This window comes from Lepidochelys kempii, chromosome 5 (genome assembly GCF_965140285.1).
Source record: "Lepidochelys kempii isolate rLepKem1 chromosome 5, rLepKem1.hap1, whole genome shotgun sequence".
Lineage (NCBI taxonomy): Eukaryota > Metazoa > Chordata > Testudines > Cheloniidae > Lepidochelys > Lepidochelys kempii.
This window is the reverse complement of record NC_136384.1, coordinates 35,093,716-35,115,540: the sequence shown is the minus strand read 5'-3', so window position 1 is coordinate 35,115,540 and position 21,825 is coordinate 35,093,716. Positions and strand designations below refer to the sequence as shown.

The following is a 21,825-nucleotide window of genomic DNA, read 5'->3' as shown; positions in this document are numbered from 1 at the left end:
GAAAGGAAAATTTCTCCCAGTGGCATAAGCCTTTTTCCCTTCCTTAAAGACTAACAGATACCACACAAAGTATAGGGCAAATAATTGTGCATAGCCTACATTCTTTCACTGTTTACTAACATAAGTAGCATATGTAATGATGTCTCAGAGGGGAAAAAATTGACAACTTGCTTCATGAAAGTAGCATTCCAGTTTGATGTTGTAGTTTTTAAATGCTTTTGTTCGTTTGTGTTTATATGCAGATAAGATATGCCAAGGTGTACTTGAGAGAGACTACTTTAATTTCCCCCTTTCCAGTTTTACTTTTTGGTGGAGACATAGAAGTTCAGCACCGTGAACGCCTCCTGTCTGTTGATGGCTGGATCCATTTTCAGGTACATGTATGTTCTGGTTATTTCTTGTGCCTTTAAATGGCTGTGCATTTTGTACCTGAAACATATTGTTGAAGTGTGAGTTTAAGATAGTTAAGCAAAATAATGGGAATTTTGTTACATATGTAATAAGGTCATTTGCTTCCAAAAAATAGCAAAAGTAATTTAATAGTAATTGCATGCTATTTTTAAAAAAGAATGTTTGCCTTTGTTCATGAAGAAAGATTGAGGTATTATGAGAATAGATACTATTGGAAACACGCACATTTACCTGATTTGGGGGAAGAGGAAATACTTGCTTTCAGTAAGTGTCATAACTGAAAATGTATTAAATTGGAACATTTTGAAGCCATAGGTCCCAGTCCTGTAAATGTGTAGGCACCTGCTTAACTTTAAACCCTTGAGTAATCTCATTGATCTACATCTCAGATGAGATTAGTCTTGCAAGTGAAAGCTGTGAGAAACATCTAAGATTTAAAATAAACACTCTTGTGCTCTCTTTCGAAACAGAAGACATTCTACACACATTTTCTGAATGCATTTAATCTGAGGCTGAAAGTGAAAACTGGCCACCTGAAGAAATATGAGAGTTGCGCACCTGCTGTCAAGCTGGTTACATTTTTTTCTTCTAGCTCTGTTCATTTGCACCTCATGCTACACCCTAGGAAGAGTGCATGTTGCTAATTTTATGTAAGCATTCCCTGAAACTCAGAATGAGATACAAATGTTGTGACAAGGAAACACCAGTTAGTGACTGCATGCACTTGTTATTCAACACACACTCAATTTTTAAGATCGGCCTTTCTTTGAGGGAAGGACAGGTAACACAGCCAGAAAGCTGTGTGACTGAAATGAGAGAGAATCATATGTTCTTATTAACCAATTCAATTTGAGATCCACATTTTTCCTGGGCAATTCTACATAAGTTTTTTTTAAAGCCTGCAGGCAGGTGATAGTTTGAGTACAGGGGGTATCAGATATCTACCATGTCTGTTATGTCTATAATTTTTTTTCCTCACTCCCCCTGCCCACTCTGTATATTTATAAGGTTGGTCTGTAATGTACAGGCAGTGATATTAAATCCCTGGTCAGCACTTTGAGTTACTTTAGGCCTTGCTCCTAATGAAGTGAGTGGGACTGCTCATGTGCTTAACTTAAATACATGCTTAGTCCCACTGACCTCATTAGGAATACACAAAAATTAAGCACGTGCATAATTGTTTGCAGGATTGGGTCCTTAGCCTCTTGTGTGATGGCTAAGCTTTAATCTTGGGTTTCCTCAATAAGAAACTGCTTTGAGAAAAATGCAAATATATTAATCTTCTCTTATCTTCTTTGTACAGGCCCCTGTGAAGATTGCAGTAATTTTCAAACAACTGAGGGTTCTCATTGAGTCTGTTTTAAAGAAAAAACTTGAAAATCCTAAAATGTCACTTGAAGGTAATGGTATTGCTATACTATCAACATAAAAAAGTGAGATAAATATACATTGTGTGTAGTTCTTTAAACAAATATACTAATACACTTCATCCTTGCTCAAGAGACCACATTGTAGCCATGGTGTGCCTAATTCAACTCTCATAAGAAATAGAAACCCAAAAGGTCATTACTGAACCTAGGTCTCCTTCACGGCATCACCCCAAAAATATGGGGCTATATGTAATTGTCTCTTTAAAGATGTATCTGACATAGACTGACTCTCTACAATGATAATGTTAATGGTAGCAGTAATAGAGGTTAGTTTCCATTTGTCAGGGTGTTCTCATGGGCATGGATGAATTCTAACATACAGCTGTGGCCCAGCTATGGGGGTAGAGAGTAAGACAATGTGCAATGGACTGATAAACTTATAGGTAAATAGTGTGGGAGGGACTACATGACAACCCCAGAATAATAAGGGATAAGTGGGCATAATCCATGCGTCTAAAGCTTCAGAGAAATGTCAAGAAATTTAAAATCCCAACTGGAGTGAAATGTATCTGTGAAAGTCTTGGTCTCTTCTCTTTCTCCAGCTCTCTCAGGGAATGCACTGTTGCCTCACTATTGAGTCTGACACAGCCTAGCTAATTAAAGCTTTCCGTGTTAAATTGCTGAGAGTTACATACCCATCTCTCTCCTTTTGTTAAATTTAGGGTTTTTCCCACTAACTTCTGTTTTTTTCTCCCTAGATGACAAGATTTTACACATCATCAAAGAACTGATAAAAACAGAGAATGCCAGCTGAAACTGGAGCTCAGTAACAAGCTATTAAAGCTTCAATAGTGGCAGGAAAACAATTATGCTTAAAAAAGACTTCAGCTAAAGTATTTCAATGTTTAAAATGTGGTTGATACCAGCCATAACTTGGGAATGCTGCATGAACTTGACATAGAAGTAATTTTGTAGGTCATTTTTAATTATGATCATAAATGTATTATGTTTACAATAAATTTTGGTGCCATTTGTTTGAATGTATAAACTATGGTAGTAATTCAGACCTTTTCAACATAAAAGTGAACATGACTAAATCAAATTTGCTTTGTTTCAGTTTAAGGTATTTATTAGTAATGTACGAGAAATTCATGATCAGGTTCTGAATCTGTATGGAATAGCTTTCAACTGCTATACAAAATAGCTTGTCCTGTTTAGATATGTAAAAACTGAAAACAAAACAGATTTTTGTGCATTTGCCAAAACATTACTTCACTGCTTTGTACCTTAAGCTGTAGACTTTTATTCCATAGCAGATTTAAGCATTACATTTTAAGAACATTGTCATTTTTCTATATGATTCACTCTGATGAGATGAAAACCTGGGAACACAAACTGCAGATCAGCAGTCTTCAGCTTGGGAATTTCATTGGGATTTCAAAATCCCTTCTCCTATTAACCTAACTAACACTGTTGGGCCTGAATACAGTATTTACAGACTGAAGACTAATGCTGAAGTTTTCTTCATTTAATAAATAATTATTCCTATTTCCAGGGGGGTTAATAGTATTTTTTTCCACCTGAGAAAGACAGGGCAAGGAGGAAAACCCAACGTGCTCTTGAACGATCACACTATACAAAATAGACCAGAATATGTTGAACCATCTAACAGACATTCATTGGCAGTAACAGTACAAATTTGCAAAGCCATGCTATAAGAAAAAAATGCAGCAGTTAAAGACCACTAAAAGAGGCAAGATGATCAGCCAAGTGTGACTTAGTAAGAATTCTATAAAAGTAGCCAAATTCTCCACCCAACTACACTTCCCTAGGTTGTGAAAAGGTTACTGGTGTTCTGAGCTTCTAGGGAAGTTGGCCAGTGCTTTTTTTTTTTCTTTCACCACTATAAAGTGTACTGAGTTGCCTTTTATAAAAAGCAATGGCTTATTCAATGTCCTACAATGAAAATATCACTTCTAACCCTTTAATTTGGAGCCAGAATCATTTTTTTGTTTTCATGGTGTATTCATGCTTTTAGCGTCAGAGGGGTTTTTCAAACCTATATGCAGATCACTTTTTGTGCATGACACCACCTTTAAATAAAAATATTAAATGTGCAATCCTACTGATCAAAGTTCAAGATGATAAACCATTCAGCTTAATAGTTCCTATTGATTGCTTTGGTAGGTCTTACCTTTTACATCTTTTTCCTGTTGACATGCAAATAAGAAATTTATTTCAGTAGTCTGATTACAGAAAAGATGTCTTTTCTCTCACCTGTCTATAATGTGGCATGTTAAATGTAAATCAGTCTTATTTCTGAAGAATAAAAGTTTGCCATTTATATCTGCAAATGTTGGTGGGATTAAAAATTCCACAGCAGTGAGTGGACAAGGTCCTCATCCATTGGTATGTTTGAGAGACAAGGGGGGTGAGGTAATATCTTTCATTGGACCAACTTATGTTGGTGATTGACCAGCTTTAGAGCTTACATAGAGCTTTTCTCCACCTGTATAAGCTCTAAAGTTTGTGTGTGGCAACAGACTTTGATAAAATACATTACCTCATCCATTTTGTTTCTCTGACATCCTGGGAGGAACACTGCACCAACAATACTATATATAAAACGTGTTGTCCTATTTAACCAAAGGTGCCATCTTTGTATTTTTTTTTTTCCAATGGGGGCTACTGAAATTCCTAATAAGAAATCTTACCCATGAAAGCTATTGGAAAATATCTACTAAAGAAGAGGTCAACCGGCTACATGGAAGAGCATAGGTACAGAAACTACAAATGATTATAGCCACCTTCAGCTTCTATAATGCACTTTTCAGAGTAACAGCCGTGTTAGTCTGTATTCACAAAAAGAAAAGGAATACTTGTGGCACCTTAGAGACAAACCAGTTTATTTGAACATAAGCTTTCACAAGCTACAGCTCATGTCACTCCATTCTGATCCTTGCTCCTTGTGTAAAGAAACAGCCTTTGTGTGATCTTTTGATAAACATTCTAGTTCAGCCCTTCGGCAGCAACTTTGATCTAGGTAAAGCATTTAGCAGACATAAACTACCTATAACAGATTGTGATCTCAAAGAGAAGTCTCTGTGCAGCTCTTTGGAGAATGTATTTTATTGTAAAGGTAGTGCTGTGCTTTGTTCTCCAGGAGAATCGCCTGGCCTCATGGCTCAACGTGGAGGGCCGGCCTACCTCCTCCTGCTCCTCTCCTCCCTGCTTCTGCGCTCATTCGTTGGAGTTATTCATTCACTCCCTGGGGAGCCCTCCTTATGCGCCTTTCCAGGCCCACAGCAGGCGTGCTCAAATCCCATCATCCGGGTACCATTGATAGAGCAGCTGCTTGGCACACAAGCCTTAGGCGTGGCTCTCGTTTCAATTGGTCCCTAAAGAAAGACGCTGCCGTTTCCCTGCTCTGCCCATGACTCTAATTTGGGAATAACGCGATCCAGCCCATGTCAGTAAAAAGTAACACCGGTGATATGGAAGATTTTTTTCAGAGATTCGTGTGTCCTGGATAGTGCTTCTGTATGGTCTGCAATACGAAGTAACTGAAATATATGAGATCCCCTCGTGCAAATTGGCAACAGGCGAACCTGAAAAACTGCCGGACAGAAAGGTGGAAGGCAGAAGACATTTGCCTTAAATCTCTATATAAAGTAACGCCCTCACATAATTCCACCACTTCCATTCCCCAGTGTTACAGCATTTAAATGGTTTTCTGGCCAATAAAATGTTGAATGAAGTAGCCAGTGGGTTTTAATCAAAAATGCAGAAAATATGAAGAAATGTTATTTCTGATTATTCAAATTATTATAAGTGTAACGAATAATTGATCGCTTTTATATGTATACAAATAGGATCACCTGGAAATCTGGAATAAAGACGCTAATTCAGACAGAGCAAGACTGGTTGGATTCCCAGGTGTTAAATTCCCAGGAGTTTTTGTTTGTTTGTTAAAAGAAAAGGAGGACTTGTGGCACCTTAGGGACTAACCAATTTATTTGAGCATGAGCTTTCCTGAGCTACAGCTCACTGCATCAGTCATTCCCTTCCGAAAGAACCCAGCTGGAAAAGTCCAACAACTTCAGCCGCTGGGGTTCAGCATCCGCCGTGTCTCTTTCCCTGCCCCTCACGCCTGTTTCAGTCACCGCAAGGCGCTGAGGTTTTGCGGAGAGTTCCCGATGATGCTTTCGATTCCTAAAGCGAAACAAACCCCGGGTCTCGTAACAAATCCATCCCTTCCGTGGCTGCCTGCACGCGCCGTACTGCTGGGGCAGGGGGTTAATGACTAGGCTGAACGGGCGTTACTTCAGCCCTGGACAGGAAAAAGCTCCTCACTCTCATCGAACTCATTCGGAATTTAGCGCCGACCTTGACGACTCTTTGTCCAGGCTTGGCTGGAGAGGCCCGATCCTACCATGCCCACGGAAGTCACGGGCAATACTCACTGGCTTCAATGGGCGCAGGCCCCCTGTGGTAAAACCAGCCCCAGCAGCTGTAGCCCTGTGTCCAGCCGGCTGTACAGCGTTTATTACCCAGAAGGGTCACTCCCGTCCTGGCCCCGTCGTCAGTGCCACGGCGTGGCCAACTCACTGCCCAGGGGGTTTAGGCGCTTCAATACCGGAGGGGTGAGACGTGTCCCCCCCCGCATAGGCTGCACGCTAACCGCGGCGGGCTCATTCCCAGCACCCAGAGGCGCTGCCGGCGATGCTTGGGGCTCGGCGCCGATGCTGCTCCGCCTGGTGCCGGCTACACTCGCGCTGCTGGCGGGGTGGCAGCGCTGCCCCGTTGCCCCAGCGCCTGGCCCCGCCTCGGCTTGCGGGGCGATGGGCCGGAGCGGCGCTGGCGGCCGAGCCCGCCGAGCGGGTCTTTAGCCGGGAAAGCTCCGCGGGTGATGTCAGCAGCAGGGGCTGGGCGGCTGCTAAATAGGCGGGCGCGGCGGCAGCCGCCTCACACGGGCCGGGCAGCGCCATGGTCACGCGCCCGCTGAGCCACGAGCGCCCGGGCCGGCCGCGCAGCCCCCCCAGCAAACGGCGGCGGGCGGCGGGCGCGACCCCCGAGGAGCGGGCTCAGCCCCTCTGCCGCGACCTCGGCCTCCGGGCGCCCGTGAAGAAGAGCAAGTGCCCGAGCTGCCCGCGGGAGCTGCCGCTGCAGGGCGACGCCTCGGGGCTCAGCCCCCCCGGCAGCCCCGAGCCCGCCGCCCGGCTAGAGCTGCAGGCCTTCCGCGACTACGGGGCCAGCTGGTACCGCTTCCGAAAGGGGCTGGAGGGCAAGTTCCACCCGCGCGAGCCCCTGGCCCAGCAGCCGCAGGTAGGACACCGCAGCCCGGGGCTCCCCACGGGCCCCCGCGCGGCCCGGCCCGGACACCCCACGGGCCCCCGCGCGGCCCGGCCCGGACACCCCACGGGCCCCCGCACGGCCCGGCCGGGCCACCCAACGGGCCCCCGCGCAGCCCGGCCCGGACACCCCACGGGCCCCCGCGCGGCCCCGCCGGGCCACCCCACGGGCCCCCGCGCAGCCCGGCCCGGACACCCCACGGGCCCCCGCACGGCCCGGCCGGGCCACCCAACGGGCCCCCGCGCAGCCCGGCCCGGACACCCCACGGGCCCCCGCGCGGCCCGGCCCGGCCACCCAACGGGCCCCCGCGCGGCCCGGCCCGGCCACCCAACGGGCCCCCGCGCAGCCCGGCCCGGCCACCCCACGGGCCCCCGCGCAGCCCGGCCGGGCCACCCCACGGGCCCCCGCGCGGCCCGGCCGGGCCACCCCACGGGCCCCGGCGCAGCCCGGCCGGGCCACCCCACGGGCCCCCGCGCAGCCCGGCCCGGCCACCCCACGGGCCCCCGCGCAGCCCGGCCGGGCCACCCCACGGGCCCCCGCGCAGCCCGGCCGGGCCACCCCACGGGCCCCCGCGCAGCCCGGCCCGGACACCCCACGGGCCCCCGCGCAGCCCGGCCCGGACACCCCACGGGCCCCCGCGCAGCCCGGCCCGGACACCCCACGGGCTGTGCTCTCGGCGCTCCACAGAGCCCGGTCTGAAGCAGGCCGATCCTGGGCATTCATGCTGTGTGCTGTTCGCAACACAGGACTCTCCATAGACACGTCCAGGCCATATCACCGCACACACAAGCCCCTCGCCGTCGCTCTCTCTGCACACGCGGAAACGCTCATAGACACCCAGCCGCCGCCTCTCTCTCCGGGCGCTGTCCTCCGCCGCGTGCTGTATATCGCCTGCCCCGGGCTCCCTTGCTGTGCCATGTGCGTGTCCCTCTGGCTCTGTGCGCAGCATCGACTCCTGCTGCCCCCTGGACACGCTCATCTGGCGCTGCACCGCCCCGTGCGCCCTGCCCTCCTCTCTTTCCAGTCTCCCGCACCTTCATCTCACTACCCTGCGTGCGCACGCCTGTCACTGTCCATTCCTCGCACACGCAGCCTTGTTTAGCCTGTACAGTACATACACGTCCAGGCCGCGCTGGGTTTTGCATAGGCCCCTCTCCCCGGCTCGCTTCAGTGCACATTGTATGCTGCCTCGTGATCTATTGCAGGTGCCCAGATCCTTATCCTGACTAAACAGGCTATCGCAGTACAAGGAAGTGCCCTGCTGGTGGCCATGGGGAGGCAGAGTGAGTAATAACGCCTCCCAGCACTGTCTGGCCACTTGAAATCGTTCAGCCTTATGGCTTAGCTGTCCGGACAGTATCCAGGACCATTGTAGCCTAGTCTGTGGCAATTCCCACCTTGCAGAGGTGTCATGTGGCTTACTGAGCTCTTCTCTTTCCTGCAGGTGACGGCGGAGGCCCGGTGTAAGTTGATCAGCTGGCTGATCCCGGTGCACCGGCACTTCGGCTTCTCCTTCGAGTCCCTGTGCCTGGCAGTGAATACCCTGGACCGATTCCTCACCACCACCCCAGTGGCTGCCGACTGCTTCCAGCTGCTGGGAGTCACTTCCCTCTTCATCGCGTGCAAACAGGTACTAGGCATGAGTCGCGGGCGGCGGGGGCCCCTTTCTCTTGGGTGCACATGACGGGCACGTCAGGCACCGTCAGGGAAGAGAGAAGGAGCGCAGGACAAACGCTTCCCTCCTCCTAACTCGAGAGGTGAACTGAGCTCTGGGAACAAGGCTGATGCCACAAGAGATCTCTGGGGAAACCGCTCAGGCGCGTAACCCTGCTGGCGTCGCGCAAGTTCCTCTGCTTTTGAAGAAGGCTTCAGGCCCACAGCGCTGGGTTTGTGTCATTTCACTGCGCGGGGAAGGGCGGCGCTTGGGCAGTGATAGTTTAGCTCTCCGATGCTGTGGCCTGCCTGCAGTTGATGCACTGCAGGGCCGGCCTCTTGCTCAGAGCCGCCTTCTGCCTGTTTGGAGCGGGTTGCTCCCTGCCTGTGTAGCAATGCTGTATTTGTTTCCCGGGCTCTGCTTGCACTGCAGGGATGTTTCTGCTGGCGTGTCTTGCAGGTGGAAGTGCATCCGCCCAGAGTGAAGCAGCTCCTAGCTCTTTGCTGCGACGTCTTCTCCCGTCAGCAGCTCTGCAACCTGGAATGCATCATCCTAAGCAAACTACACTTCAACCTGGGGGCACCGACCATCAACTTCTTCTTGGAGCACTTCACCCACATGCGTATGGAGTCCTGCCAGGCAGATGCCAGGGAAGCAAACAATGCCAAAACTCTGGCCAAAGGGATGGCCGAACTTAGCATGGCCGACTATGCTTTTAACAAATATGCCCCCTCCCTTCTGGCCATTTGCTCCCTGGGAGTGGCAGACCAGATGTTGCACCACCAAAACCCACTGGACTTGCGTATAAGTGGCTACCCGGAGCGGGTTTTACAGGACTGCACGGACAAACTGCATTTACTGGTGTCTTTAAACGGAGATTCTTTACCACATGTACTACCCCTGGAGATGTCTGAAAAGTGCCTGCAGCTGGGAAGTTAAGCTAACTGAACCAACACACTTGAAATCCTCTTATGGTATCCGAAGCAGCTGTGAGCAATTTGGTTCCTTTTCAGAGCAATTTAGTTCCCTTTCATCAGTGCATTGTATTTTTATAAACTATGAATTGCTATACCTCTAAAGATGACAGTATTGGCCTCATTCTCTTGCTTAGTTGACTAAATCAATGTATTATATTTGTATTTATTTGAACTCTACAGTGTTGGTTTTGATATATGACAAAAATTAAATCACATTTTGCACATTTCGTTACTGTATATTAATTGCACTGACATATATCTACATTCATTGTATAAATAGTGTATATAATCCAAGTACTGTAAAGTTTAATTATTTAGAAAATGGTTCACTAAGCACACCTTAACAGCAGCCAGGGGAAGAATAAAAGTACTGTATAGGCATTTCTTAATAAACTTTTTGTCACTGTTCAATGATGGTCTGTTTCCTTCCGATTTTGTACATATTCCACAGAGGAAATTAATTGCTAAAGAATTAACAACTATGACAGGTCTTAAAAAATACCAACCGGTAGAAAATAATGATGTATGATTGTATTATTTTTCCATTAAAAATTCATTTGCATCATCTTGCTTATATTTCACATCTGAAAAATTAGATGATGTAGCACAATGAAAGAGCCCCATCCTCACCCCCCACAAGTACGTTCATAGGGGTACTATTGCCCCTTTTTCCCTGGGCGGTGCAAGTCCATAATATGGGAGCACAAAGTACCTCTGACTCTTATTGCCTGGGTGCGTCCAGCTCCAGGTATGCTAGGGGCACCTTCTGGCTGGGGGTACCAATTCAGCAGCCTCTCGCTGCCATCGGTCCATTGGGGGAAATGGTTCACTTCTGGCTCCACAAAGATTGTGAAAAGAACAGCAGGACACAGTGATGTGGACCGTATTAATGACACTGCCATCTAAATGGGTTTGTAGACATCTCCAATGGGCTTTCAATCTGCCAAAGCACATTCAACAACCATTCTAACTGCCTGGGAGTGTAATTAAACAGTCTTTTGTCAGGGCCTCTGAAATCAAGGTACTGTTTGATAATCCAAGGCAAAAGGGGAAATGCAGGGTTCCCAAGAATAATGGTGGGGATAGTAACTCAATTTATGACAATGTCATTTGGTGGGACTAGTGTCCAAGCCTGTCCATGGATGTAGATGCCCGATCAGCAAAAAATAATTGCATTGTGAACTTTTCCAGTGCATCTCACACCGACACTCATAAACTGACCTCTGTGGTCCACAAGGGCTTGTATAACAATGGAGTATTACCCTTTGCAGGTACTCATGAGCTCGTCGAGGAGGGCAAACTATGGGCACCCGAGTCCCATCAAGGGCCCTGGTGCAGTTTGGAAACCCCATTCTCTGACAGTCAGCAATTACTTTAGGAATATCTTTTATGCCTGCCACCTCGGGGTAAATCACAGGTCCGATTGCCTCAGAATCATCTGGCACCATTTTACCCGCGGTTGACTTCCCCACACCAAACTGGTTTGCAGTGGACCTGTTGCAGTCTGGGGTAGCCAGCTTTCAGACAGCAACAACAACCGGCTTCAGGACAGGTAAGGCACATGTATCTTTACACTGTAGGGTTGGAGCAGCATGCTGATCACAAAGCTCCAGAAATGTAGCTTTCTTCTTGCAAAAATTCTGTTGATCCTCCCAGGTCTGCATGACTATGTGATCCCACCAATCTGTGTTTGTGGCCTTGCATCAGAAGCTCCAGTCTATGGGGATGGGAGAGGGGCAGCAGCAGCTATACGGCGTGTCATAAGCAGCATCAGCCAGTTCAAGTCTGCCATGCCTGTGTTCTCCTCCTCCTGCTCCATTGTAAGCTCTGGTTTCAGAGTAGCAGCCGTGTTAGTCTGTATTCGCAAAAAGAAAAGGAGGACTTGGGGCACCTTAGAGACTAAATTGGTTAGTCTCTAAGGTGCCCCAAGTCCTCCTTTTCTTATTATAAGCTCTGTCAGGTGCCTTAGGTGGGTCAGAAAACGCCCTCAAAATGTCCACCAGCGCTCATGGAAGCTCTGCCCATTTCCTGACACAGGAGGGAAAGCGCTGAGCAAGCAAAAGATGTTCTTGAAAAGGTGCCTCCCTCTGTGTCACTGCCTCTGGTAGCTGGGAGTACGCAGACCAAAATGACTCCTTGGCAGGCTGTGTTGGTGGGCTGTTCAAACTTCCCGAAACCCACACCCTGGACAGACAAGTTTTCCCACAGTGCACCACAGTCAAAGGCTGAGAGTGGCCACATTGTGCAAAGGAGCCTGTGCTACAGCTGGTTTGACTCAGGTCTGTGTGCTGCAATGTACATAGCAGAGCCCCAGGTTCAAACCCTGGGGTTAGAAAAATCTTAATTTAGGGTTAATCAGTGTGGATGCTCAAGCTCTGGGTTCTCTAACCCAGGGTCAGCTGACTCATGTCCCACTAACCCTGGGTTTACGTTGCAGTGTAGACATTACCCTCAGACATCGTTGTTTCACCTTCTTGATTCTGCTGTCACCCTAGTTTTTGATTGGTCCCGACCCTAAAATGTCATGAATGTACTGAGGCATAAATGGACAAAAAAAGGGCCCAGCAAAGACAAACCTATAGCTTGATTTTGGAAATGCAGTCCTGCAGATACAGTTTTAGATAGGGACCTAAAATGCTACTAGGAGGGATCCAAATGTTTCAGTCTCTTAAGGCACCCTTACCTGATGCACTTGTAATGTTAGGAGACTAGAAAGACCACCTGTGTAGAGAGTGCAAGGCATTTAAATGTGTCAGGGTCATTTTAAAACATATATTAACACACCCAAACAGACTTGTTTGCATTTATTTCTCACTGTAATGTACAGTGTTCTCAAGTAACAGGTGGTTTGAAAAACCTCACCGCCTGCTTTTTTCTAGGGTCCTCTCCTACTCTGTAGGTCATTGTGGGGGGGCACTAGTTATTCATTATTTATTATTATAATATGGTCTAGGAATCTCTGTCATGGACCAGGACCCCATTGTGCTAGGCCCTGTACAAACACAGTTGCTACCTGTCTTCTCTTTAAACTCTCTAAATTAAAGGAATCTCTAGTAATGTAATGTAGGGGGGTATCCTGCTTTGGTAGAGGGATCGTCTGGAGGAACTAACGAGGTTTCACCTCTGATGTTCATGGTTCTGGGGTAGTTACATCTCCTCCCCCCCCCTTTTTGTCAGAGTCATGTTTTTAATAACGGCACCTCTCGCACGATGGCGTCCTGCACGGGGAGGTCCCTAGCTATGGCCCCGCTGAGTATCGCCCCTCACCGTGCTCTCTGAGCCCTTAGCCCGTGACTCCCCAGCTCTTTGCTGCACGGCGGGGGACCCCTGGCGCGCTGGAGCCCGAGAGTCCAGCCGAACAGGTTCTGGTCCGGGGCTGGGCTAAGCCGGTTGGATGCCGGCGCCAATGTGCGCTGCAAGGGCGCAAAGCGGCCGCTGCTGCAGGGCCCGGGCGATGCCCTGTTGCCGGGTTGACTGTTAGCGCCTCTGCAGGGCGCAGATTGTGCCAAGGCGAAGGCGCCACCTCTGGCGCTCACTCCGCAGCCAGCCCCGCCCCCGCTCTCCAGTCACCCCCCCTCTCCGCTCCCCCTGGACCCGCTGCCCTGGAGACCGGTCGGGGCCCCTCCAACGGTGTCAAAACCAGCCCGGTAACGGCCATGGGCAGCCGCTGGGCCGGGCGCCGGACGGGTCTGCCAGCAAAGAGCGGGGCGGAGAGAGCCGCTGGGTCCCCAAAGCCAGAGCTAAGCTAAGGCCCCGGGTCCAGCCTGCGCCATGCGGAACCGCAGCGGCCGGAAAGCCTTTGACAGCATCTGTCCCAACAGGGTGGGTGACCTGGGCAGCCGGCTCGGCAAGAAGCCAGCCAGACTCGAGAGGAAGGTGCGCCTGGGAGACGGTCCCGCGCCGCGGAAGAGCTTTGCCAGCGCCGCTCCGGCGGCAGTTCACAGTGACCAGCCGCCCGCCACGGTAGAGCTCGGTGAGTTGTGGGGACTGCGAAACCCCTTCCCCGCTTTGTGTGGAAGCAGGAGTCCCCGGCCTTGCTCCTAGCCTCTTCTGGCCACCCGTCTGGGCAAGGACCAGGGCAAGAGCGGAAAGTGAGCGTGGAAGGGGCTGCTGCTGTCCCCTGCACCTGTCTCCTCCAACGAGCATTGATGTAAATGTCGGTTTCTCTCCCCCCCGCCCCCCGCGCCCCTCAGCACTTGCCACCTCCAACGAGCATTGCTGTAAATGTCTGTTTCTCTCCCACCCCCGCGCCCCTCAGCATTTGCCACCTCCAACGAGCATTGCTGTAAATGTCTGTTTCTCTCCCCCCCCAGCACTTGCCACCTACAATGAGCATTATTGTAAATGTCTGTTTCTCTCTCCCCCCCAGCACTTGCCACCTACAATGAGCATTGCTGTAAATGTCTGTTTCTCTCCCCCCCCCAGCACTTGCCACCTACAATGAGCATTGTTGTAAATGTCTGTTTCTCTCCCCCCCCCAGCACTTGCCACCTACAATGAGCATTGTTGTAAATGTCTGTTTCTCTTCCCCCCACCCCAGCACTTGCCACCTACAATGAGCATTGCTGTAAATGTCTGTTTCTCTCTCCCCCCCAGCACTTGCCACCTACAATGAGCATTGCTGTAAATGTCTGTTTCTCTCCCCCCCCCCCCCAGCACTTGCCACCTACAATGAGCATTGTTGTAAATGTCTGTTTCTCTTCCCCCCACCCCAGCACTTGCTACTATCGACTGGCAAGATTTAGCAGACTGCACCTCGGTCTTTCAGCAGGAGACTTCTAGTGTTGCAGCTGCCCCGCAGGTAACTGAGTCTTCCGCTCCCCATTTGACACCCTCTCGCCTCCCCGGACACCCCCCCCACGAGGCAGTCTCTGAGTCTCCCCGCGTTAATTCAGATGCACTTGTTCCTCAACTTCATCTGAAGCACGGGCGTTCGCAATGGAAGAAGAGGCATTTTCCACGCACGTTCGAGCCGCTTCTCTTACCTCCTTCCTCGCTCTTCTCAGGCAAGCTGCGGTTAACCAGCCTTTAAATGAACGGGCAGGTAGCTAGGACTGCTACTTGCTATAGCCAATCCGTTCCGAAATGCGCGATGGGTGGGGTTTGTAAACTCCAGCTGAGAAAAGATCAAGCCGCCCTGGCATTCTGGTAGATATCAGTGCCAGCGGGGGATGAGTCTCTGAATATGCTGAAGTGCTTGCCCTTTAACTCCCTTTGGCAATTCTCCTGCTGACTTCTGGGGTAGTTCATAAAGGTTAAGACGTAGCCATCTTCCCAAAGCACCCCAAGGAGTCCTTGATTCCCTGGCTGCTGCAAAGAGAGGGGAGCTGCTTAATGAGCTCGCTGTGCATTCCGTTTGGAAGTATCACCTGCAGGTCAGTCATGCCCCGAACAGCAGGCTCTGCACGTGCAGCAAGGCGATCCTATGGACAAGCCAACAGGGATCAAGCGATTATTGCTTTGCAAACCCAGAGTCAGACAGGACCCTCTTCCCCCTGGTTCCAGCTCGGAACAGGTGCTGACGGTTCATAGAACGCTGCCGGCTCCAGGCTCTGCTTCATCCCCGGGCTCTCCCTTCTGCCCCACCCTCTCCCGTTGCAGCAGATGGGTTGGTTTAGGAACGACTAGCAGCTGTAGGCTGTGTGACGAAGACAAAGGACCCAGTGCGGGAATTGGAGAAGGGGGCACTCAGTGCCTATGCTCTGGAAACAGCTAGCTACTACAGACAGACATTGGCCTCTTTCTTACTCATCCTGGTGCGGATATGGAGCATACTCCAAAGCCTGTTGCAATCAGTGGAAATACTCCCAGTGACACCAGTGAGCGTTGGATCTGGCCCATTCAGGCCCTCTAGAGAGTAAGGCAGAAACCTCTAACACAGCGGTTCGCAAACTTCATTGCGTGGGGACCCCCTTGGACAACAAAAATTACTACACTAACCCACAACGGGGCCTGAAGTCCGAGCCCACCCGAGCCCCACTGCCCTGGCGGGAGAAGCAAAGCTGAAGCCCAAAGGCTTCTGCCCTGGGTGGGGGCCATGTGACCTTAGCCCTGAGCGGTGGGGCTTGGGCTTCAGGGCCAACACCAGCCTTGGTGACCCCATTAAAATGAGGTTGCGATCTACAGTTTGAGAACCCCTGCTCTAACAGTAGATGAACAGTCTTGGGTTTCAAAAGGGTCAGAAATCAGCCACTCCTAAGGCTGAGGTGAGACTCTTCCTGAAATGGGATAAGAAATGTATAAATCAAAACAAATACTGCCTAGCATTTTGGAAGCAATCCACAGACAGGGGTAGGTGGAGGGCTAGTAGGAACCTCTACTCTCTATTGTATCTGTTTATTTGTCTTAGAGTTTCTATTTTTAAGTTTACTCCAAGCCATTCAGCCCTGCTAGTTTATGCCACCATCTCTTTCCTCACATGATTGTCGTGCGGGGTGGGGGGAGGCCGTGTCTCTTGCAATGTTTGTACCACTTCTAGCATAATGGGGATTTGATTGTGATTGGGGCCTCTGGATGCTATTGGAATAATATAATCATACCTAGCTCTTCTAGGGGAGTTTTCATCAGTAGAGCTCAGAGTGTGTTACAGAGGAGGTCAGTATCATTATCCCCATTTTACAGATAGGGAAACTGAGGCACAGGGCAGGGACGTGATTTGCCCAAGGTCACCCAGCAGGCCAATAGCAAAGCAAGGAATAGAACCTAGGTCTCCTGAGTCCCAGTCCAGTGCTCTATCTACTAGGCACTAATAAAATGAATGAAAAATCCTACACTACTGTTTCAAAGCTCCTTGCATTAGCTACACCATTTGAAAAGTTTTGCAGCATGCTCTTTTTTCAAGCTGAGCTGAATTACAGAGCCTGTGTGAATAGGCATTTGGCTCAATAGCGCTTTGCCCCTTTACTTGTCAAAACACTCCCTTTTGGGGGATTGAAATGAAGATAAAATTACTGGGGTTCACTCCAAAAGTGCGGGAGATCAGAAAAAGATAACTGGTACAGATGTAGGAAAAGGGGTTATTGAAAGCAGTGCTTGCTCACTGAGGGTGAGTGATGCTGCTGTTATAGTACAGAACCACTAGGAGACAGGAGATCTGAGTTCTAGTCTGTCATTCCCAGCTGTGACACAGACATCTCTTTGCAGGTCACTTACCCTCGCTGAGTTTCAGTTCCCCCATCTGTAAAATGGGCACAATTTCTATCCAAGGCCCACTATATCTCTCCCTCCTTATGTTGCTCTCTTGAGAGGGGTTATTCTTTATTGTGTATCTTGTGTGAACGGGGCTATTCTGCAGCCCTCATTGTCGGGGCAAGGCTTGCTGAAAGAGAGACACTTTTGCACTGCACCTTAAAAGTGACACATATTGCTTTCATCCTGATCTCCATTTCTAAGGAGGGTCTCCTACCACAAGAATCTTGTCCCTAGGTCATGTCTTTCTATGTATTTATGATACACCCAATGACTTTGGTGTCCAGACCAATAAAGCTAGGCTCTGAGGTTCATTTATAGTAGCATCCCTCTTGATGACAGCTGATGGGTGATGGAAAGGGAGATGGCTTCAAAGATAGCTAGACCCAACCCCATTCAGGCCTTGAAAGATTAGGATGAGGACCTTTACCTGGATCCAGAATCTGAGAATGAGAGCAAAGTGGTATGTCCTGGTTGCTCTGTTTTAGCTAGAAGTCTGGCTGCTGCATGTTTAAAAGATTAATACATAAGATCTGAAACAAAAATGGGAAATGCATACATGACAGACACATATACAGCTAGCTGTGTCCTCTGCAGTACCAGCTGAATCTGAGAGGGAGGATGCCAGAGAACACAGGTGGGGCTTTTGTTGTGTCTGGAGCTTTCCTTTGTGTAGTGGAGCTGACAAATGGATGGCAGATTGAATGTAGGAAGAAGAAATTTTAAAAAGGTGTAACCACACTGCACACAATCCTCTCTGCCATACAGTTTCCTTTGAAAGCACTCGGTAGGGAAATTCTCCATACAACATGAGCTGAATTACGGTACACATTTTTTTGCACAATTTCCTTTCCCCTCGGTGTAGTCAATACCGGCGTGCAATTGCACACAAGCTAAGTTCATGTTTTAAAGGACTGTTATTTGCCAGGATGCTCTTTGTCCACACTGTGCTTCTGTCCACGATCACAGATGTACTGTTCAGACAGAATGCTATATGGGGTGCACAAGAAAGTGCGTTTTCCTCCATCCATCCAAAATCAGGAGAAAGAGAGAGAGTGAGAGAGAGAGAGTGGAAGAGAGGAGAAGAACGGTGAAGGAATGAAGCGATCCGTAGGAAGGCAGGAGGCTCTCTGGGGACAGACACCTGCCTGGGCGCACAGTATCTAAGAGCGAGGTGTGGGAGAAATGCTGTTGTAGCAGAAGCGCCCGGGTTAATCTTTCACTGACTCTGGAGGAATGCCCAGGCTGGCCGAATATGGTTGGCTCGTGTTGCTAACCAATGAGAATAGAGTAAGCACCCTATATGGGGGGCCGCGGGGCAGGCAGGCTGTAGCAACGCGTGCCACTGGGGTTGGCCGCATCCGAGGGACTCGGCAGAGTTGGCCAAAGCCTCTAACCTGGTTAACGGATCAGAGGTTTCCCAATTACCAGTCACCTGCCACATTCACCTTTATACTGGTAGAGACACTAAGCGCTGCGCATCAGCCATTACCCTGACCATGGCAGTACAAGCTTGCCCTTTCCAGGGTCCAGCTTGGGGGCTAGAGTTCCAGGTATGTGAGTGCGCACAACAGAGCGTGTGCACACCGGCAAGCGAAGCGAAGCAGCGCCGGAGACCCGCCATTAGTGTGTGGGCAGATCTGATTGGCGAATCTGAATGCACTGATTAACTTGTATGTTTCCTTTACATGTTTCAGAGCCACTGCTTGCAACCTGAACCCGAGTTCGACTTCCAGGAGTTCAGAGATGCTGTCGATAGTTTTATATGTGGCAAGTACTTTTCTTATTGCATATTCACACACTTATTCATACAGAGCACCGGCTGCCTATGGTCCCCTAGCTTCAGACATTGCATTTTGGTCCCCTCAGGTGCTTTTGCCTTTTTGGGTACCAGTTTAATTTGCTATCAGTTTAGTCATTGGACATTACATAACTGAATGCACCAATCTAGCATTCGTTAAGAAAAGTTTGCACTGACATTGTTTTTTTAAATGTTGTTCCCCAAGGAACCCCCCAAGGAGATGCAAACGAAATATGCGTGTTTGGTGCATACCAATGGTGTGGTACGTTAGGGTGTCCAGACTCACACGACTGAATTAAACACCAGTTCAGATCTTTACGATTCACTGTAGTAGCAGCAAGAACTTGAGTGTCGGTGTCAGGTCTAGCAGCGAACGCGTAAAGAGATATGATGAGCTCACCCTTGTGATTTCCTCCATAGACCCATCCTCCTTAATGCCACCTCCACTGGACACGGCGGACTTCACTTTTCCTCTCGGCGACGGATCAGCCTTTAGCCCTTATATTCAACGGTCACAAAACAATCCTCTTCCGCACATGAACTTGCAAAACTCCGCGGAACAGTACTGGAAAGATGTGGCAGACCAAAACCAGAAAGCGTTAGGGGATGCACTGGTGGAAAATAATCAGGTATGAAGGTAGAACGAATCATCCTGCTCAGGTATTGCAGAGATTACTCAGACGGGGTTGCCTACGTCCTATATTCCTTCCAAACTAACTGGTCCTGGCTCGATAGCGGAGTAATCCCAATGTCACATATTGCGCACCATTGGCTAGCTCTGTTGAGCAAAGTGGTCTCCTGAACGGTCCCTAGTTACTGATCAATACTGTTTGCAAAAGTAAAGAGGCTAAATCGGTTTGTGTACGGTGTGTGCACGCTACAGCGTGTGTGAGCACGCGTGCCAGCTGTAACCTGACTTTCTACGGTAGAGGAAATGTTTGATTTCAAACTGACACCTTGTCGTTCAACAGCTGCACGTGACATTAACCCAAAAGCAGGAAGAGATCACTTCCCTGAAGGAACGAAACGTGCAGCTGAAGGAGCTAGCTAGCCAGGCGAAGCAGCTGGCCTGTGTGCTCGATGTAAGTGTTCCTCCAGGTTTCTTTCCCAAAGCACCGTCCTCGGGGTACAAAAGTGATAATGACATGCAGCGATTCCTTTCACTGCTCGAGGCTTGCAGCCCTGAGACCCCCAGGGGGCGCCCTGAGGCCGGAAACGCGGAGCCAGAGCCAAAGCTAAGCTCCCACGCGGGTGTATTGCACCTCCCCGGTCCACGCGATGCGCCCAGTGGGAGCCACGGCGATCGGTTTAAAGCAGCCAGTTGCATGTTGTTTTACCCACAGAAACTGATGATCCACCAGTCCAAGGAGGGGGCCGACGCTTTCCTTCCCAGGAGCTCAGCTAAGAGAAGCCTGGAGCAGCTGTACGCGGCCAGGCAGGAGGACTGCGCAGAAGTGGATGAAATCCTGCGGGAGATCTCAGACACCTGTAACGCGGCGCTGCAGGCTATCGATGAGCACAGAGAGGCGAAGCGCCCGCGGCTGCAGGCGGAGGCAGCACGAGCTCCGGGCAGCCAGGGCCAGGCTATTCACATGTACGGGGCGTTCAGCGGCCTGCAGACTTGCAGCAGCCGCAGCGCGGTGAACCTGAGTGACAGCGAGCTGGAGGAAGGTGTGTCTTTCAGGACCTCCATCACAGATCACGGCACGATCCGGACACTAGCTTTCCCGCAGGGAAATGCTTTCACCATCAGGACAGCCACCGGGGGCTACAAGTTTAGATGGGTTCCCAGCTGAGCCAGGAAACGATCAGCTAACTACACTGGCCAAGGTCTCCCATGAAAACTTCGCACTGCCTGTACTTGAACTTAGCACTGTTCCGCCGACCCTAGTCCCCCAAGGTGACTTCCACTTACAGGACGTTGTCTGTCGCAAAAACTGGAAGCACTTTTTTCTTTTTTGGTAAGGAAAAGAAGCATTTACCACAATACAGCTGTGGTGTGTTTTTTCTTTTGAAGCCATTGCTGTGACCCTTTCAACTTTTGAGCAGGTTCAGAGAGATACTCTAGATACTTAAAAAGAAAAGGAGGACTTGCGGCACCTTAGAGGCTAACCAATTTATTTGAGCATAAGCTTTGGTGGAGCTCAGGAAAGCTCATGCTCAAATAAATTGGTTAGTCTCTAAGGTGCCACAAGTCCTCTTTTTCCTTTTGCGGATACAGACTAACACGGCTGCTACTCTGAAACCTGTCATTATGCTAGATACTTAAAGGGACACTATCCATGTGGATTTTTTTAAAACCCTGTAAATAGTGTGAGCCTTGAAACTTTTTTTTAAAAACATTCAAATGTGAATAAGGGGTTCTCTGCTCCCCTGTTGATGGTTACGAGGGTCTTTTCAGCCACCAGCTAACTACACAAGGGGAAACAGCAAAACTGACTGTACACACAACTAGTCAAATACACACCCCAAACGAACTGGGGGGGGGGGGGACATATGCCGCAGCAACTTCCCTCACTTCTAGTGATCGTGGTAGAACAGGTAGACCATTTTCACACAGCATCGTGGCTTTCGGGTTGTTGGTGTCCCTTCACAGACATTGTTTATTAGCAGTAGTATTACTGTTCTTGAGATATCTTTGAAAGAAAGATGTTGCCTGGTTTCTCTCGCAGCAGTTTTGTTAGAAGGAATGTGAGGTAATAAAATAATGATGATCGATAGCATCTTGGGAAATGCACGCACTCTTGGAAAAAGAAAAGGAGTACTTGTGGCACCTTAGAGACTAGCATACTACACTTCACTATTACTGGAATTTTAAATCCGGGAAGTTTACAAGGTCACATTTTAGAGACTGTCTTGTATACAATTGTAAATGTATTTTTACACCTACTGTGAGCACTAAATGGTTTTGTACATTAAATTACAATGGATTTTTAAAAATAATGTCAAGTAAGCATGGTTTTGCATCAGGCATGTTCATTTACTTTGGTCTGTGAAAAAATAACAGCGTGTTCAATAACAGTAGAAGAAGAAGATCTTTCTTACCGCAACTTGTTCTGATAAAGCCTTAGG

General features: G+C 49.2%; 3 protein-coding genes across 4 annotated transcripts in view; all 3 read left to right on the top strand.

Annotated features, from left to right (window-relative positions):
• The window catches only part of DHX29 (DExH-box helicase 29), a 35,535-nt gene extending 32,202 nt beyond the window's left edge, over positions 1-3,333 (top strand). For both annotated transcript variants that reach the window (XM_073343934.1, XM_073343936.2), the window contains 3 exons: positions 243-374; positions 1,715-1,811; positions 2,540-3,333. In XM_073343934.1, the coding sequence (XP_073200035.1) occupies positions 243-374; positions 1,715-1,811; positions 2,540-2,595 (285 nt within the window). In that variant the 3' untranslated portion in view covers positions 2,596-3,333. The remainder of the gene's footprint in view (positions 1-242; positions 375-1,714; positions 1,812-2,539) is intronic.
• Positions 3,334-6,767: 3,434 nt separating this feature from the next.
• On the top strand, positions 6,768-9,991 carry CCNO (cyclin O). Its single transcript, XM_073346181.2, has 3 exons — positions 6,768-7,106; positions 8,578-8,763; positions 9,247-9,991. Exons 1-3 carry the CDS (start codon positions 6,768-6,770, stop codon positions 9,724-9,726), a joined length of 1,005 nt encoding a protein of 334 aa, XP_073202282.2. The 3' UTR covers positions 9,727-9,991.
• Positions 9,992-13,535: 3,544 nt separating this feature from the next.
• On the top strand, positions 13,536-20,549 carry MCIDAS (multiciliate differentiation and DNA synthesis associated cell cycle protein). The gene is made up of 6 exons (XM_073346086.1): positions 13,536-13,737; positions 14,480-14,565; positions 18,650-18,726; positions 19,085-19,382; positions 19,725-19,835; positions 20,097-20,549. The coding sequence occupies exons 1-6, from the start codon at positions 13,536-13,538 to the stop codon at positions 20,547-20,549; spliced, it is 1,227 nt and encodes a 408-aa protein (XP_073202187.1).
• Positions 20,550-21,825: the final 1,276 nt, after the last annotated feature.

Excerpts from the sequence above, each read along its gene's own strand:
- CCNO (XM_073346181.2), top strand. The coding sequence starts at position 6,768 with ATGGTCACGCGCCCGCTGAGCCACGAGCGCCCGGGCCGGCCGCGCAGC. Across the intron at positions 7,107-8,577 it reads CCCTGGCCCAGCAGCCGCAG|GTGACGGCGGAGGCCCGGTG; the intron begins GTAGGACACCGC and ends TCTTTCCTGCAG. Across the intron at positions 8,764-9,246 it reads TCTTCATCGCGTGCAAACAG|GTGGAAGTGCATCCGCCCAG; the intron begins GTACTAGGCATG and ends CGTGTCTTGCAG.
- MCIDAS (XM_073346086.1), top strand. The coding sequence starts at position 13,536 with ATGCGGAACCGCAGCGGCCGGAAAGCCTTTGACAGCATCTGTCCCAAC. Across the intron at positions 18,727-19,084 it reads GATAGTTTTATATGTGGCAA|TAGCAGCAAGAACTTGAGTG; the intron begins GTACTTTTCTTA and ends GATTCACTGTAG. Across the intron at positions 19,383-19,724 it reads CACTGGTGGAAAATAATCAG|CTGCACGTGACATTAACCCA; the intron begins GTATGAAGGTAG and ends GTCGTTCAACAG.